The 20,551-nt window shown below is 35.0% G+C and overlaps 1 protein-coding gene across 1 annotated transcript; it reads left to right on the plus strand.

Moving 5' to 3' along the window:
- The first annotated feature begins 2,271 nt into the window (after positions 1–2,271).
- On the plus strand, positions 2,272–20,335 carry LOC138315510 (uncharacterized). The gene is made up of 2 exons (XM_069256576.1): positions 2,272–2,397; positions 16,351–20,335. Exon 2 carries the CDS (start codon positions 16,381–16,383, stop codon positions 17,764–17,766), a length of 1,386 nt encoding a protein of 461 aa, XP_069112677.1. The 5' UTR covers positions 2,272–2,397; positions 16,351–16,380; the 3' UTR covers positions 17,767–20,335.
- The last annotated feature ends 216 nt before the right edge of the window (positions 20,336–20,551 follow it).

Below are 20,551 nucleotides of genomic sequence, written 5' to 3' on the forward strand. Positions count from 1 at the left end.
GGACTATCTCATAGTAAAAATGAAGGCAGCTCAGGTGAACAGATCTGAACCAATCACAGACTTGCAAAGATTTCCTTTGAAGACTACAGAGAGAGCTATGCCCAACTTCAAAGCCACACAGTCAACCACAGTGTACCGTTATACGGCTCTTTTGATGTACATCACAGGACTAAATTACCTGTTCTGTTGCCCCCCAGTTTTACTACGAGATAGTCCAGGGGTGTAGAGATCGTAAGTGATCGGAACCCCTGGAGTATCGAGGATGGAGTGTGACATGTGTCACAAGTAGTTTTAAAATATAAACTTCATTTTTTTACATCGATTACGAAACAAGTTATACAACTTATGTGAGCGCGCGAGGGATCTTAATGTGGGAGGAAACCGGAGTGCCCGGAGAAAACCTTTCGAAAAAAAACAACCTAAAAAGTATCCCCTTCTTGTTTATCAAGGGATTAAAATCAATTCAAATAAATATTACTTTTACCCATAGGATGGATTTGCTAGCTGCCATCCATTCTCTTCCCCAACATCCTCTTTCCAACAATCAGAAGGTAGGTTCACTTGTCTGTCATAATTTGGGTTGTAAAAAGTAGTATGTTTTGTTGACATTAAGAAGCTAATTAATGATATCGCATTATAGTTTTGTAACAAAATCCACTAGTTCACGGAAGTGAACATAACATATAATCGGTACGTGCATAACTACTATTTCTTTTTTTACCGTGTCACGATAATAATGCGCCACATAATTAGTGACATCAGATTGTGATAGGGTATCCTAGGTTGTGATAAGGAAGCTTAAGAATCACGCAGTTTGAGAGCACTCACAATTATTTCGACGGACCGACGGACGGACGAACGGACAAAGTGATTACTTTAGAAAAATGAAAACTTTGAAGTGCCGTATTTTCCGTAATAAAAGCCCAGGCACCTCAATTGTGAGGCATTTGTTACGAGAGCAATAAAAAAAATCGATTTAAATCGCGGTATTTACGTAATTTGAATACCAACACAGATGAGGCGCTTATAAAGGCGATAACAGAACTCGTGAATTATGTTTGTGCAACAACTCATAGTAACACGATCATTTTTCAACAAACCTGTCGTTGAGAATTTAACCTCAAAGTTATCAATTTTCAACGGCATGTTCAATTTTCAACGGCGTTCGGGATCAGTTTTCAACGTTGAAATCCATTTTCAATCTTACACCGGCGATGGTTCAATTAAGTAATGAATATGACAATTAACGAAATCCATCCCAAGCTAAATAAAGCATTTGATATCAAAGATTAGAACATCCCGAGCAATGTTCAGACATTGGGCTAAATGGATGCTTAAACGAAGCACCGGTAATATTCATTACGTTATATTTTTTTGGATTTAAACATATTTTATTGCAAAATGTGCAATGGGATTGGGCACAAGTTATACAACTTATATAAAGCCCGTTCCCAAAAATAATAAAACATTCAAATTACATAGACAAGATGGCATTTACAAGAGAAGATATATAAAGTTGTATTTGAGACAGAGAGAGAGGGAGAGAGTGAGGGAAGAGCGAGAAAGAGAGAGGTGGGGGAGGGAGAGAGCTATTTTATTACCAGTATACTCCTCAAGGTGTTAGTTTCAAGTCGTAATATACTATTATTTTAAAATCTAAAATCTACCACTCCGATAAAGACGACAGATGTTCTAAACCACTTTTCTTAACTTTCGACTTCTCAATGTTCATATCATCATGTCTTCGGTTTGTCTATCTCCTGGTCACTCTTACGTTATAACACCTCGGATATTTTTTTCTCATATGACATCATTATTTTTCAGAATTTTTCTAGTTTAATGTTAATGCATGCTAATGTATTTAAAGTCTTCAAACCATTAAAAACCATCTTAAATATTATTACACCATCGATACCCCAGGAATTACTAAGTACTTCACTGTCGTTATATAATAATCCACTTATGGAATATGAAATGTAGCAAAACTTTAAAATGGCAATTTGATCCTTTGATGTAATCTTCAGCCTCTGCAGAAATGTGATTGGTCAGGGTTTTTTTCCTCACGAACTGTCTCCATTTTCACTACGATAGATCTACGTAGTCAATGGGTTGATATTACATTGACGTTAGTGATAGAGGCCTAGAGTACATTAGTAACCCCTGGAACACCGGGGATGCATGATTCACGGCAAATCTATATATATATATAAGAAATAAAAACAACAAGGGGTGTAATATGCCGAAATGTTAGATATCTTAAACAGGCCAGAAATTTTGTTGAATTCCAGAAAAGTGTGTAAAGTGTGTCAGTACATGTGTACCGGTACTACAACCTGTCTGCATCACGTGACTGGAGAAGTGACGTCACACTTTGATTCTCGACCGGAAGCTGGGAAGGTAAATATTTTGTTTTTAGGATAGCTTTATGGACATTGACCACGATGTTTTTTTCGGTCAAACCTAATGTTTTTACTTAAAGGGACTCATTATTGGCAGATATCGAAAGATTGAGCCAAGCATGCGAATGGAGAATAGTTTTTGCCGCCATTTGACTGGGTTTTTTTGTGTGTCTGAAGGCGGAAAGTTGTCGGGCTGCAAATTTTGAAATTGAAGATTTAAGATAATTTTTGGTGAGTCAAGCGAAATTATTTCATTTATGTTTCCCCATTTACAAAATGCAGATCTAGGCCAAATGTTAGCGAACCTCGCTGTTCTACGTAATTTCGAGCTTCGAGCACAGCACATGCGCGTTCTAGAAGCACGTTTGTAACAGTGGGGCCCATTGAAGCGAACATGGCAGCAGATCCCACATTTCATTTCGAAACATGATTAGGTTTAAATGTCATTTCAAGAATGGAACTGCACTTATCTTTATTTATGATGTTGTTTGTCTATGAAATATTTCAAAGTAATTGTTTTCACCAAAAAACAAGAAAGTTAAGCGAGTTTTGACGGTTTTGCAAAATAAAGTTACGATCACAAAACCCTTTAACCTTTAGACTGCCGGATGTTCTGCAAACATTCAACAGAAGTATCGTTCTGTGACGTCGTCCATATTATGACGTCATAATACATCGAATATCTCAAGACACCTGCCAAATCAACGTTTCATGAAAGTTGTAAACCTTTTGACTTAAAATGGAGTCTAGTGAATGCTGTTAGCAGTGATTTTACAACAGCTCAGTATATATAACGTCAGCAAATCTTACCAGCCTTATCATCATCTGTTCGGTGGCAAGCGAACAAGTTCATCACATGAAATTCAAATTTACAATTTGTATGTTTTATACAAATGTATCATTGTTTCAGTGCGCCTGCTTCCGAGCCATAACTACAATAACAATAGCTATAGACACATGTAAAGTATATTATAATGAAATATATATTGACTTTGCTTTGCATCATTTCTTTATTTACAATATACGTGTACGTTGGAATAACTATTCATTTATTTAACTACTTTGTTATGTAAAATATACACAACTTGTACTTCAAAAGAGTACTGTAACATAGAAAATTATACTTCACAGTCAGTCACAGAGCACTATTTAAAACAAGGTCGATTTTAATATTATAATCGGGAGGGTAAAAAAGGCAAGGACGTATTATTTCGACCCTATCGAATATTTTAATTGCTCAAAGCAATCCATGTGTCGTCCTCGACACTGACGATGGAGTCCGCGGTGACACAAAGAACAAATTGTTCTACAAATTGTTCTGCTTCGGCGACGGGTGCCACGACCATGACGCAGTCGTGACGAACAAACACAGCAATCTTTCTCCTTCTTCTGTGGAAGGGTCATGAGCATAACTGTTTTGGCAGTGACTCGACGGCGAGGATTGCTGGATTTCTTCGTCCCTGCCAAGGCTTCGATCACCTTTCTAATGTACCATACACGAGTATTCACTTTCTGCCTACTAGTATTCTCCTTGTACAGGATAAAGAAGAGGCGCATAAGCATTTTCTTCCAAACCTTCCTACACTTCCTCTGTTTTCCATAGGAGTGAGGTAATCCGTCATTTAAGTCTACTGCTCCCATTTTTCTGTTGTAAGGCTAAGAGGAAATGGCGCGGGTTTCCGGATGATGATTTTGATAGGAAACGTAAACTTACAAAACCATTTTCTTACCCCCAAAGTAAGTAATTGCAACTAATTGTTTTCTTTGTTCTTCTTGCACACTTGAGACTATGTAGCTCTGCTAACTGAATAATGGTTTACAATATTAAGACATTACTATTCTATGAGATTAACACTGTGTGCAACTTATTTTCTGTGAAATGAACGATATTAATACTTTGAAGGGACACTTAGATTAAGAAATCCCAATAATATGATGCGAATTCGACAAAACCACTGAAATGCATACGTTTGCATTTTCAGAAGTTTTGTCGAATTCGCACCATATGCCTGAATATTGTAAATCAAAATAGCATTATTGTCCAGTAGGTCTATATCAAGGCATTCCCGCCAAAATCACGTGCATGGGTAAGTCTAAAGGCTACAGTAGAGAGGAAATGTGTTGATAATTGAGCTAATCGTATTTTGCAAGGGTTTTTTTTTATGACGAAAGAGTTGAAATAGTTACAGATTTATATGAAAATCCAAAAAATGTACAAATTGTCAGCATCCTATAGGCAAATCTCGAATGTAACACGCCTAAATCATCTAGCGAGATAAATTATTTCGAATATAAGACGGATGTGAAACGCCTGCTTTACACTAACATTTGTTTGTCCTATTAACAACCATATTTGATTAAATTAACGTCCTATTATTAATCAACAGCAATAGTATATAAGGGCGACCCCCGATGTGATGTATTCGGTGCCTGTATGAAGTGCGCATTTTGGTTGACTGCGGTATATTCGTGTTGTGTCTTCTTGTATAGTGGAAGTCTCACCCTTTTCATAGTGCTATATTTATTGAACCATGCCGTCGAAGACACCAAGCAAAATACTCCACCCGATGATCACATTATACTGAAAACGGACGAAGCGGTCGTCCCACTCCCTGTATGCTAAGCTCTACGCAAATTAAATACAGTTTATATCAATACTATGGACCCACCAGAGTGTCCATAAAAATCATATTCTACATTGATGATTGTACTATGCATGTAAAGGATGGAAAGCTCCCGGAGACTAAAATTCTAACCCCACATAGCTTAAGCGGCTAAAAATCCCATTTCTAGTATGGAAAACGGTTATTACCGTTTGTAAGAGCGATAATTTTCCTTTCAAAATCATCCTACACAACTATACAAAGTGTCGTCGATAAGACATTTCAGATTCGTTTGAACAAAAATGACACCAATATGTCCTCAAAAATAGGGCATGGTGGCACTTTTTCATTCACCTACCACACCGGTTCGGAAGCTGCGTTTTCTTTTCGCACGGGAAATTTGAAACCTTGATTAATAAGAAAAATGCGTAAAATTATTATAACTATTAATGCCAGTCTATTCAAATAACGGAGAATTGTTTGATATGGTAAATAGAGATGAAACTGTGAAAGTCCGCGTAAGGACTATTGGTAAATGTTTGGCTTTATAGTTGTTATGGGGGTAAAATAAGTCTCACTCAGGAAAGGTCATCTCAGCTGAGTAGGATTTAGCCGAACATACAACAAACTTCAAGGGTTCAAGAAATTGGCACCAACTGACTGGACTGACCAGTGATACGCGTAGAACCATCTTTTTTGTTTTACTTATATAACCTATTAACCATACACACCTCTAAACAATAATTATAAAGATCACAGTGGATCAGAATTCAGTCCTTAAAAGTTCTTCCTGTGCTGATTGTCCATAATGACGTTTAAAATTTTGACGCCATCTCCCATGATGCTATGTAATGTCTTCATCTGTTGTGTACAGTAGTCATTATCGTCGCCATCCATTTTTGTTGAATCTTATCAATGTCTTTCTCAATTTCACCCAGTGCTTTGAAATACGAGAAAATAATCCATGGACTGAGCTCACAAAATTGTGATTATAGACCAATCCGCCTCTGTAATATCTGCCATTTCACGATGCCTGACATTTACACTGCGTATATCGATTAATAAAGTCTGAATCAGGGAAAATTTATAAGATTCCTTATCTAACAGAGTACTAATTATTGAGAATTACTATTAATTTAATGAAGGTCTTCCCGGAAGTGAAAACGTCATGTTTCAGAGACTTTCATACAATTTTATTGCCTTAAAAATAATACAGTACAGTAACTATTAAGTATATATATCACCAATCGCTTATCACTATCCGATAACATCATCGAGGATAGTATTTCCTGGTAAAATTATGAACTTATCGGACACATTCGCGACCATTTTTTTTCTTCTTCCAAACTCAGTATTATCCATCAATCTGAATCTCCCGACATGTGTTGCGTAAATCGTCATAACCTAAGCCATAAAGCCCTTTGATTATTTTATTTTCTCCTACACGATAGTACACATCTAAAACCATGGAATAATATTAAAGGAGACCTTCTATGAAGTGTTATGTTTAAGCAGCGCGAAAAAAAAATCAAATATGCATTGTAGTACTGGCTGCTACTTTGTAACTCATCGATTGCATTAGTCATTAGTGGATACATTTCAATTACTTTGTAACTCATCGATTGCATTAGTCATTAGTGCATACATTTCAATCTTCTTCATAATTATAAACAGTTGTTGTCAACTGAAGCTTTCCAAAAATGATTCTCTAATGGGTTGGATCAAGTGTTAGTCTTTAAGCTGCATCGCCATGAAGCTGTTAACTCATCGAACACTAGCTACCTGCTTGCCTGGAATGTTCTGACTAAATGTTGTCATTTGATATGGAATAAACCGACATTTTGAGTGAATATATCCGCTAATCCGCTTAAAGTTTATTATATAAAATCAAACTGTGTTGCATTGTTCTGTCCTTTTAGGTGAGGTTTTATTAGTTTAACGTCCTGTTAACAGCCAGGGTCATTTAAGGACATGCCAGGTTTGTTGGTGGAGGAAAGCCGGAGCACCCGGAGAAAAACCACCGACCTGCGGTCAGTACTACCTGGCAACTGCCCACATAGGATTCGAACTCGCGACCCAGAGGTGGACATTCTAACCACTCGGCCACCGCGGACCCCGGGTCCTTTTAGGACTCGTCAGTGGTGTTAAGAATCAAAAGTACTGATGATGGCAAGCGACTTTATTTGAAACTTGACACATATGATACAAAACCCGTAAGTCAAAGATAGGTTGATTCGAAAGCTTCATCATTCAAACACGAACCAAAAGAGCTAAATATTATAATTTTCAATACTGCATTTCGGAAAAATGTTGACGTGCATGTCTGATTGGTGAGACGTTTTAGAAAAAAAGACAGGAGTAAACACTGTCCAGGAAGTTTATATCATTACTAAGGGTCGTGTTATCAGCATAAGGCTATACAACAAACCATAGATCAGGAGCCTGAATATAGAAGTGGTGCCAACTACTACCATCACGATATTACTGGATTCCAGGTCTCAGTTCTGAAAGTTTTAAATTTATTTTCCGTTAGTGTATCATCATACACATGTTTATATGGGGTCTTCTAGAACAGATCCTTACTTCTTTACGCGTGTATTGAGTGTTAGGAATTATAGATTGTATGCAAGATAAGCCTACCCTTTAAAGTGCCAGATAGCTGAACTCTAATGACATATTCCAACCAATGCAATTGTAAAATGGGCAATTTTTCACATACCAGTATCTGTCAACATTTTCTTCAGCACATCATAAGTTCTACGTATATGTTATGTTCAACTTAGTACTCAAAACGTAAAATGTCTATATCCATAGGAAATTAGAATACATCTCACCAAATAAGTGCTTTTGTAGAAAAATTAAAAATGCTTACGATGCAATGGTTATTTCAGATGTGTTTTCTATAAATGGTTTTCTAGTAATATATTAAATAGATTGATGCGTACAATTTAGTGATAGAGTAATGTTGGAATTAGTCTAAAGAAATTATAATGATAATAAAAACGTACTTGCGTTTGGAGATGCACTAGTTTTATGGTTCAGGGTGCGTGTAAAACACGTTGTATTTGTGATGGCATTATTTTATAATGCAATATGTTACTGGAAATTCTGAAATCAAGGCTCTGCAATCTTACACATAAACGTTATGCCATTTACTATATAAGATCTCCGTGCTTTTGAATAGGGTTCACGTGGCAAAGAAAGAGTAGTTACACTGGCACAGCCAAACAAAGTATGTTGTCTAGTAATGATCTCATTTGATATTATCAATCACTATTGTCTTAAAATAGCGGTATGTCATGTGTATTGTACCTTCTATCCCAAACACATCAATCCATTATTGATGTTATTGTTTGATCTGTCTCGCGCAACCTGTTATAAAATCGATTATGGTTCACGCAATGACTATTTTTCATCTTAATACACTACACTCTTTCATGTTTCTAAGACTGTTCCTAACATGTCTGTCACGAACGGCGCATAAATAAAATATTTAGAAGGAACTTCTGCATTGCACCATTGTTTGTACCACTCGCTATTAATGATTCTATGGTGCATTCTAATTGATTTCGGTTCTGCTGTATGAAGGTGGTAATTTTTAGTAGAACCCTAGAATCTCCATGAATCATATTTAGTATGATAGACCGTGCATTTAAAGGAATTGTGTAGACAAAAATATCGATTTCAGTTATAACAGGAAATTACTTCTGTTTCATATTCAAACATTGTCAACAAGCCCGATTACCCAGGTTTTGGTTACTTTCGATTTGTCTTTGAAGCGATTTTCAGATAACGTTGCAAGAAACCATACTAAATGAAACCATAGTTTTGAATCTATTTCAGGTACCTTGAACTCACCGATTCTACATAATGTTAAAGTGTCTTGGGGATGTCAGGAACTGACTCTATATACATGTACATCATGTGACTTAATGTAACTGCACCATTGAGGCTATTTAGACTTATTGCCAAAAGTCAGAATCGGGTAAAGACCCTCAGAGCAATGCTACATGTATGTAGTGAGATATAGCTCCATTACCAATCTAACTTGTATTCAATGTCCTCTAGTTCGCATGCAATAAACTAAATCTTTACTTGGCTCTAAGAACAATTCTATCTGAAAGAATTTTTGATTAGTCCACGATTTTCAATATTCATACATGTATGTTCGCCTAGCTGTAAATTGTGATAAATAAATCGGTAATAATATATGAAAGGGTTTTCAGACTTAGCCAATCAAAGATGACATTACAGAAAGTTGAATGGCTAAACAAAAAACTTAAGTCTAAGACTGTTTCATGATCCTGGAGCAAGACTTTCGAGGACTGCGGTACATTAACATAACATTTTGATGGTATATAGGTTGTTTTAGTTATTTAATAAAAGTAAATTAATTTATGTTCACATTTCATATGATATTTTATAAAACTTGTCTCCAATTCTAATTGTTTTTGCTCTCCAAGTCTCGCAAAGATTAAAAAAAAACACCCTAAAAACTAAAACTCTTTCTATAAAACATGATAGGAAATGAACACTCATTTAAGGTCATATATTTAATAATCATACTGCCATCTCATTTTACACCAAGAATACTCGAGCATTGTTATAAAACTTGATAGGAAAATAATTAGTTACATATCATTTCGTGTAATTTTGTCACTGCTCGGTAACTTATAAGAAATCAGCTTGGATGAGGAGATTACGTTAGATGAATGTGAACCTATTCATTATCCATCGATTTTCTATCTCTTTGTAACGAAATTAATTGCCGTCAAAACGGGTTTGATATTTCAAATGCCAAATCCGGTCGTATCAGCTTGTTTGAATATCTATTACTACCCCTCAATTACAAAGTATAATAGATGTTTTCTTTTTATTACCAGACTCCGCGTTAAATTGATGATAAGGTAATTTGTAGATAATTCACAGCAAAATACCTATTCTTATAAAACAAATTACGAGACTCGTGAAAAATGTCTATCTCTTCCTCCATGAAAGGTTTATTGGGTTTTACATCACTGAACACGCAGTTTCATGTCTCTTTATTCCTTCCTGTGAAGAATATGATAACATTAATCTAAAAAAAGAAGCAAATAAAATATACTCATGATATCTTATCATTATAACGTTATGATAAATAGTAGCCTTGAGGCCATACTCATGACTCCTAATGGTCCACCGCTAGGAACCATGGGTAGGGCTTTCAGGCTCTGATAAGTAGTGACTTTTTCAATCCTGTTTCTTGTTATCAAGAGATAGAAAAGCGTCAAGTACAAGAGGTCATAACAAACAACGCTTTTATCGAAAACGATCTGAAATATTACTATCGAAAAATGCAACTCGGATCACCTTCGGCATCCGTCACAAAATTTTATTATCAGAAATTAACCTCATTTAACTACTTACATCTGCAAATGGTCAGACCGACTATCTTGATGGCCAGGGCTGGAGTTAATTTTGATATTAAAGGAAATCTGCTTGATTTGGTTTATATTTCTCTTTTGAAAGATCCATATTTATAACAGTTGGATACAAAAGTAGTGTTGTGACGACTTTCGAAGTAGATAATTATTTGCTATGATTGATTATTTTTAATATTTTAATAAGATATATATATTCATTGACTTTACCAGGTTAGCTAAACAGGCCCTCCAAGTCTCTTGTTAGATATGTACAGGCTATTCTTTTCATTGGGTCCTGTTGTAAACATAGTATATTAAACATATGGATGTTCATTGCATGGAATGAATTTAACTTTTATCATAATATCAGTAAAACTGATTGGGCCGGTGAATATGAAAAAAAAGCAAGATTCGTCAATGAAGGAAATCAATAGCTGGAAGTGTGATTGAAGCTGACAAGATGCCAAAGAATCGACCAAATTTGACATAAAATAATTAAAATGAAGCGGGATACACCCCTGGCTACACACATGTTATATGACACTGAAGATGTTCAATGCTCCATGGTAAAACTGTGTATCTTATGCTGCTTCAGCTTTTATTGTCGATGGTATGTTCTAGGAGCCTTTTCGTTCCACACAGTATACTAAAAGTTGCAAGTTCGTTAACAAATAAATGCGGTCTAGTGTTCGTAACTTTGCTTTTATCTGAATATCTATATTTCTATTCCAAACAAGTGTCATTTGCAGAAGCTATGGTTGGTTACTTAATAATGCCATTATTAAATATTAATCAGATCCTTCATTGAAATTTTGTTGGTGAGTGGAATTTAACAAGTATCTGTTTTTGCAAAGTTTGTTATATGGTCTCATAATCGTTTCCTGCCTAAAGTTTGTCTGTGGAAATCGTTTTGAACTACCGATCACTATTGTCAACATATCGCCCTTTTCGTGCCATATATTTCATTTGTACCAGCCTCCTGTGTATTCCCTACACTTGTTTGAGGTGCCTGTATATTCCCTCCCCAATAGCCGTCATTAACTTCTCATAATTAGTTGATTGTAGAACTGACGAGTGGACCAGGCCAATGTTCTATTTATAGTTGCTCACACACAATACTTCAGGACACCCTAACTGCTGTACCTGCCAGTTGATATGTTATTCAGGCGAGTGACACCCAACGCACTCCTGACACAACACGCTCTGGATGTGAGAAACAGAGCAGTGTATAAACTGACACAGTAGTAATTCAAAAGCCAGAGCATCCGCAGTTATAGCTGGACCTCTATCTTTTGAGGAGGCATAATGGCAAAACCTTTGGTGAGTTCATTTTTGCTGATGATTATTTATCTTTTTGTGAAGGAGGATCCTAAGTCTTGCTGTTTTTCGTTCACTAGCTGGTAAGTTACCCATGTTGCCACGCTAAAGACCTTCAATATTGTCAGTTTTCTTTTTAATTAGCAGTAAATTTTAAATGTTATCCATTACAATATCATGAAAAATGTATCCAGTTATCTTAGTCCATTGTCAGTAAATACAATATTTCGTGTCTTCGTTATTTTTATGTTCGCAAATATAACAAATTTGCTGCGATCAAGGAATTATACTGAAAATCGTACATCAATATACATATAAAAATATATATACAAAGAGCCATCATGAAATGGCGAAAGTATTAGAGGAAGGTCGTTGAGTTTTATTTTTCATATATATATATATTATATAATTATTCGCGAAAAATTTAAAATCGCGTTAGAGCTCTCGCAAAATTACGAAAAAATATATTTCGCGAAAATAATGTGTTTTTACAGTATCATGCTTATATTGGCACAGTCTACTAAAGCATATGTTTTCGACACGGCGTTTTTACATTAATACCTCTTTAAGAGCTTGCAAGTTGTATCGCTTATGTTACCGGTTGTTTTATATGGCTAGTCTGTGTATTACTTGCCGTAGCTAAAGCCTTGTTGGACTCTATTAAAAATACGCGATTGGTATCAGTAGTCAATGCTGTAAATGCTTGAAGGTCATTATTTCTGTGCACTTAATGTTTTCAGAAAATGGACCATATGATGAAATTGCACACGAAAAGTATTTGCCTTATACTAAAGTAAAAGGGTTGTTTTATCATCAGTTAGCGCAATAATAATTTACGGGATGTTATTATTGTTGAAATAGGAACATAGTGTTTTATGTTCTTTTTAGTCCCCTGCTGGTGAAACTGGATAGTACTTTAGTATTAGTCTTCATCTGTCCGTATGAAGGTTAAGAACGGATTTTGTTAAAACTTCATACAACGGTACTTGTGAGGTAACATAGTCTTGGATTGATTTTGGAGTCCAAAGGTCTACTACAAAGTTCACTTTTACTAAAAATAGATTTTTTGGCAAAAGTTGGATTTCCATAAGATAAGATAAGAAGGGATTTTTGGGCTTTCTTAAAACTTTCATGCAATGGTAACTTACGAAGACACACAGCTTGGAATTGATTGGTCTATTACAAAGGTCACTGTTACTAAAGATAGGATAAAGTAAATTTGAAAACATGTATGGACCGACAGGGGACATGTGTTGATTACGTTTGACGTTGTATAATGTGCGTATCACTATGACGGCGTAGTGTATAGGTCGGTATTTGTGCGATACTTCCCACAGGTCAATAGAGGTCAAGTCTAATGCAGATATTCCTAATAATAATAATTGCCTGGGTTTACTTTGCTTGGTAGAGCGTGAAAGACTAATGACCGCTCCTTAATTTTAAGAAATAGAAAATATGTTTTCGAAAGATAATCCAAATTGCCTGGGACCAACCTATCTCAATAATATGATGCTTTTTTAGTCAGTTATTGCTTTGAATTTCTTTTTAGGTCTGAAGGCTATTGTTATTATGCATAGAAAATTTATTTCCGTAGAATTACTAATGTTACAGGGAACAAACAATATCCTGTGGAATTATAGTTTTATATTGCACAGACACGTGCAGTCACTATTTGTCTCTTTTATAAGTTTAAAGAGACGAGATTGAAATGTTGATTCACCGACTCATTTACTTTTTGTATGCGGTCTTCATTTTAGTGAGAGTTGAATTAGACTAGGTCGATCATTGGTGACCAGTTAACGCAATCGGTAGACTAAAAGCATCCAGCTAGTGTTCTGAGGTCTCGGGTTCGAACCCCGATCTGACCGCTACATAGAGTAAACTTAAACAAATAACAAATGTCTTCAGTGATAAACTCCAATCAGTCTCTTATTTATACAAACACTTTCAGTTCCAGATGGAACTCTAGATAAGCATTTTGACATACATTTGCTCGACAACCATACATTAAGCAAGACGCACAGCATCGTGACACAATTGTGTATTGTTTGATATATTTTTTACTCCGCATTTGATCTACGAACGAGAACTTATCATACTTGACCACTGCGTATGCATCTTTATAGCATGGCATTAAAGTGTTGATTGAAAACATATGACGATGATATCGCACACTCTCATACATACTGATGTCGTGATAGGAACAACTTCACGCGCCTTTGTTTGATCGGTTTGCGTGAAAATATGTAGGTCTGCATCCAACGCCAGTAACTTAAATTTATAGATACGATCCGATATAATTTGGGGAAGACATCCCGATAAAATATGCTATTGCTTCTTATAGTGTTATATTTCTATTTTCTATGACTTAAAGGGTATATACAAATTTTGTTGCTATGACCTTTTAAGCTAATAAATTAACAAAAAAAAAGTTTGATTTATTTAACAGTTGTATTAGATTCGCTAGAATATGTATGGACGGTTTAAAACAGTGTAGGGGAAATATCAGATTAGGATGTTAAAAATTAAGCTAATTTCTTGTATGTATCCGTGCCGTGGTACTGACAGACCTCGTGGACATAATCATCTTACTCACAATCACATCAGCATTCATCTAAAAGGATAATACAATATGCGTAAACAACAAAATGTTATTTTAGCTATTTAGTGCTTTTAATTAGGAAACACTTGCAGTGTCGTTTGCAAGGATGTATAGAAATTGCATTCCAGTTTAGGATGCACGCTTGTCTTATCGACATCCTTTCCAATCCAGACATATTCGTGTGTGCTTGCATAATCATGGTAGATATTTTCTCAACTATTGAAGAAATTTACCTGTACTTTGCATCTATTTATCCTCTATAACGTTACCTTTGACTATGAATTTGAGTAGAGTAGGTCCGTAGGATCGATCGATGCCCCTATACAAATTTAATCATTCATATATCCAAATATACAACCACACGCATTTATAATCACGGGAGGTCGTCATTAAGTAAGTAGATGTGCTAAAACACACGTAAACAAATAAGTAAACAATCCGTTATAGTGTTGTGTTATATATTTCTTTCCCGTCTTAAATAGTGTCATAAATACCACGGTTTATCTCCACTTATCATTTTATAACATCACTTGACCAGGTACTGAATGTTTCATTTTAAATTCACTAATGATCAGAAACCGAAACATTGGAAAACAAAATAATGAAAAAATCTGCTTTCCAACCACCTTTAATTCCAACAAATTCTTCCTAAAAATAAATACATGTAATGTAGCAGGAACATACGATCACTAAAAAAAATTACGGGTGAAATGTCATTAACGTCTTTGATCAGGACTGTTACATAATTCTCACCAAATTAAAATGTCAAAACCTAAAAGTGGTTAAAGTATTTTAAAATCCTAAATTGATTTACAGCTATTGATTTCCCAGAGATTGCGTATCCTGTATTCATGATATCACGATTAGAAAAATAATCTTGTTATAGTGAAATAAATACCGGTACAAAGTAATGATAAAATATGATGCAGTCCTTTTGAGTCTGTTGCTAATTTCAAAGGTTAAATAAAATGTGTTGCAATGTTTGTATGGAATTTGTTACACTTTGATACAAGAATGGTCATTTGTGATATCGTCCATTTTTCATATTTTTCACATGTTGAAAATATGTGAGCATCATGATTAACTGATCTCAAAATATCAATGGATACATGTATTTCATTTCCATATCCGGTCCAATGTTATTGCAATTCATGTGATTGATTATTATGAATAAAATTCGCTTCCATAGTGTTAAAATAGGAAAACTGACAGATATATAATCGTAATCGCTGTGAAAATTCGTTTGTTTATCATAAAGGGCAGATAAAAAAATAGACTTTCACTGTTTCACTGTGAAAAGGAATAGAATCAGGTAACACAAAAGTGTACGCATATAAAGCCACTTCCGGAACACTTGGTTCTGTTGTACTTTTATATTACTGGTCTCCATACTGTTCTATCATGTTTGTACTTTACCCCTGTTTTATCGATTTGATATAAAACTACAGGCTCGTAGGCATATCGATATTCACTGGTGTTTTTGTAATCACAGTAGTTACATGGATATCGACTGCGACAAGATACCTGTGCGCATCTTCCAATCTGGTTCACCAATTTATCACTTGTTAAAAAGCTTTGGATGCATATTCTTGGTCAGTATTTTTTCTCTGATATAACAGCCAAGTGAAATTTTGTTTTAGACTAGTGCTTCCATTTTGTGTATGTTGTGTATATTAGTATGTAAACGTTCATCCAGACCTCAGGCTTTGAGTGATGACTGACGAGTGACTTGAAATATCCCATACAGTGAGATACATATGATACTCGGGGGTGTAATCTCTGGTTTGTGGTAACTTAACCCCGAAGCAACAATATTTTAAAGGAAATATATATAAATATGAACGACAAGTATTATTGGATAGATACAGGTTGTTTGTATAAAAATGTAAGAGCTACTGATTTTGCAACAACTAACAAATATTTACAAACCATGTTTAGTTTGAATTTGTGTTACTGTATTTTTATACTAAAATGATATACTTTGGAAAAAATATAATTTTCTTATGCTGAAACTTTTGCTTTTTCAGGTAACTGGATACTGACGTTAGACCTCTACCATGGTACGGTTTGGACGAGCTTTGCCCAAGATTTGTCGAATAAGATCAGCATCAAATTTAAATCTGCTAATTTTGATTTTCATCGTCATCGTGTGTTTAATATGTATCAACAAAACGCTAGTGGAAAAGAAATCCCAGAATATCTCTGACTTGACCTCGACCATTTTAACAGCTGCAAAAGGTGGTAGTTTTTTAGACTATATAGCTATTGAATCACCTGATGATCATCTCTGGCAAACGAATTGCGGAGGAAACATTAACATCATCAACAAACGAGTACTTCTTTTAAAGAATGGTATTATTTCTGGATATTTTCTTAACGCAAAACAAACGGGTGAGGTTGACGTAGAAAATGTCATTGGTCAAGCCGAAAAGGACGAGTTTGTTACGGTTGAAAAAGAATTCATTAGGGTTCCTTGCGAAGATGTCACATTCCCAAAGTTAGATGTAAAGTCTGGATACATTCACTTAATTGAATCTATCGATGTCACCGGTCCTGATAATTATTATGGAACAACATTTCACAGATCATCTGAACAGTTCGTCATAATTATTGAAAGAAAAGATTATGCTAACGTATACTGGACAATGGTGGAACTATACAACGCTTTCCTGACTGTCAGAATGTTCCTGCGTGATCCAAAGCAGACATGTGTATTTCTACTGGATGTACACCCGAAAGGAAAACTTGACGAGATATGGGAGATGGTGTTTGGAAACGTGGTTAAAGTGAAAGATATTAAAAATCACGAGTGGAATTTCAAGAATTTAGTATTTGGAATAGATAGATACAGTGGTCCAATAACTACAGAACTTGAATCTCTGCCATTTATTTCCGAATTCCAACAAACTATTTATCATGCAAATGGAATTATCACACCTACAAAAAAGCCTTGTTCTCTAGGTAAGCAATATCTAAATATTACGCTTATTTTAAGACATGATTACGTGGCCCATGCTCGAAACCCGACTGGAAAAATCAAGCGTAAGTTAGCCAATGAAGGAGAGATAATCAGCCATATTAAATCAGCTATACCATCTACAAAACTAACCGCTGTGCAATTGGAAGATTTAAGTATGAAAAACCAAGTGGAGTTGATATACCATACAGACATTATGATTGGAGTTCACGGGGCAGGACTAGGTCACGTTACACTAATGAGGCCAGATACCGGCTTGATTGAACTATTTCCAACCTCATATTTCCTTTTTAGGAATAGACACTTTGAAGACCTTGCTGGATGGGTTGGTGTGCATTATTACAGCTGGTATAACAGGGACATCTTCTTTTCAGACTTAGAATTGATGTACGTATCACCAAAGACAATAGAACAGCTTATTAAAGAAATGGCAGCGAGAATTTGTTCAAGTGGGTCCCGGTCATAGAATCCAATGCAATTACCTGCCATCAAGTTACCTACTGACAGCACTTGTAAATGAGAAAAAATAGTCCGTCGTCCGTCCGTCCGTCCATCCATCCATCCGTTCTTACGTCCGTTAACATGTTTGTACTACTACTTCTCAGAAAGGACTGAAGGGATCTCTCTCAAATCCATATGTTGGTTCCCCTTTGAGAAGGCCCTTGTGCATATTGCATTTTGGGACTGATCGGTCATCAAGATGGCCGCCAAGCAGCCATCTTGGATTTTGAGAATTGAAGTTTGTTACCGCTATTTCTCAGAAAGTACTAAAGGGATGGTTCTCATATTTCATGTATAGGTTGCCTTAGGTCCTTAGTTGTGCATATTGCTAGATGCATTGATAGGATGACTGCATCGAAAATGCCACAGTAAATTTTGATGATACTACTTTTGTCTACAAGTACATCTGTTAACTTCAACGGGTAATATATATTATGATAGCTATCTTATATTATGACAATCTAAAATATCTTCCGGAAAGCACTGCTACTTACTTACTGCAGTTTGATTCCTTGTCATATACTTTAAATTTTATTTGAGCTTAATAAATATCAAAATATAATTTATGAATTTTCACTTCAAAAACAGTGAGTGATACTGCTTTACTTATCTGAAGTTATGAAAATAATCACATATCATGTTGGTTCTCTTAAGGCCCTTGTTGTGCATATTGCATTTTAGGACTGATCGGTCATCAAGATCGCCGCCAAGCAGCCATCTTGGATTTTGAGAATTTAAGTTTGTTACCGCTATTTCTCAGAAAGTACTAAAGGGATCGCTCTCATATTTCATGTACAGGTTGCCTTAGGTCCTTAGTTGTGCATATTGCATTTTCGGATCGATCGGTCAACAAAATGGCCAACAGGTAGCCAACTTTGATTTAAATAATTGAAGTTTGTTATATATCTCGGAAAGTACCGAAAGGATCTTTTTTCAAATTTCATATGTAGAAATATGTAGTGAAAGTTTGATAAGCAGAGAAAATATACCTCTTTACATTGTCAGACGTAGATCATTCTTTGGTGGGCGCCGAGATCCCTCTGGAATCTCTTGTTTTAGCTTTTGAGACTATTGATCAACTCTCTTGTGTAGTTAATAATATTTGTACATAAAAGGATATAATATGTGAAATAATTTGAACGAAAAATAACACGAAAATATTTTAAAATATATAGTTTCTATTTCTTTTTTAAGATATGATTGGATGACTATTGAATTGCGGTGTGATTATTTACATTAGAGACGCATATCCTACCTCTGACAGGATGACTGCATCTAAAATGCCTCAGTAAATTTTGATGATACTACTTTTGTCTACAAGTACATCTGTTAACTTCAACGGGTAATATATATTATGATAGCTATCTTATATTATGACAATCTAAAATATCTTCCGGAAAGCACTGCTACTTACTTACTGCAGTTTGATTCCTTGTCATATACTTTAAATTATATTTGAGCTTAATAAATATCAAAATATAATTTATGAATTTTCAGTTCAAAAACATTGAGTGATACTGCTTGACTTATCTGCAGTTATGAAAATTATCACAAATCATAGAAAAGAAAGTCTTTTTGTTTAGATAACTAAAAACAAATAAAAAGAAAAAAGAAATATTCAAGTATTTTCTAGCATTTCAGAATGTGGCAGTTACATTAATACCTTGATATCGAGACAGTTCTATTATAAACTACAATAGAAAAGTGACAGAAGTCGGGAAGTCACAATGAGTTCAGCAATAATAGGTCACAATGGAAAAGATACCAGATTTCCCCGGTCATCATTGTAGGGTGCTTGGTGTAATTGGTGGGGTATCAGAGTTCTTTGTACAGATTTTCTGCTTATAATCTAGTGATATAAATCGGAATGTATTGATTTCCTTATGATGACTTTTTAAAATAATGATGAAGTATGTGTAATTAGAAAATATTATTATCATTCCTGTAATATCCTTACCACTTTCTATAACTTTATTTTTTTTCAAAAGGTGATAAAATGCCTTTCTGTTAATTTTCCACTTTTAAAGCGATAAAATTTTCTCGATTTAGTTGTTTTATTTATATACAGTGTATTGCCATATACACTAATATGTCGAAGGTGATAGTAATTCTGTTTTCCGTAAACTTTGCCTTAACATTTTAATGAAACATTTTGAAATAGTTATTACATTTATAATGTTTACAGGTTACGAGCAAATGTCAACATTAGCACATTAAACAACCCGCATGGGTTAAACTCACTCTGTAATTCGCTGTAATAAATATAACTGAGCACAAAGTGAAACAGCAAAACCTGATTTTATCGACCACTGCTTGAAACAACGTTTGTATTACCTGACTACCAACCGGACGGATGGTATGTTTCACTGTCATGTCCTTCTACACTGTGACGACACTTAGTGTCAAATTAAAAATGATTACTTGGTTTAATACAGATCAGTTGTCCTTTTTTACCAGGACCCAGTTTCATGAACATTCCTTTATTTTAAGGAATTTCTTAAATTAAATTTCCCCATAGAAAAAAAAATACAAAAGCTAGGGAGCCTTTCTTAAAATCAGTCATACTTTACTATGGAGAATTTCAATTTGAGGGATACCTTAAATTTAAGGAACGTTCGTAAAACTGAGCATAGTAATATGATATTGATATCTGCTATGATCGCAAATATTGATGAAATAAGAATATGTGTTGCATCTTTACCTCAGAATAAGCTTAATTATACATAATTATAGTATATATGGTTTGTTTA

This window comes from Argopecten irradians, chromosome 2 (assembly GCF_041381155.1).
Source record: "Argopecten irradians isolate NY chromosome 2, Ai_NY, whole genome shotgun sequence".
Lineage (NCBI taxonomy): Eukaryota > Metazoa > Mollusca > Bivalvia > Pectinida > Pectinidae > Argopecten > Argopecten irradians.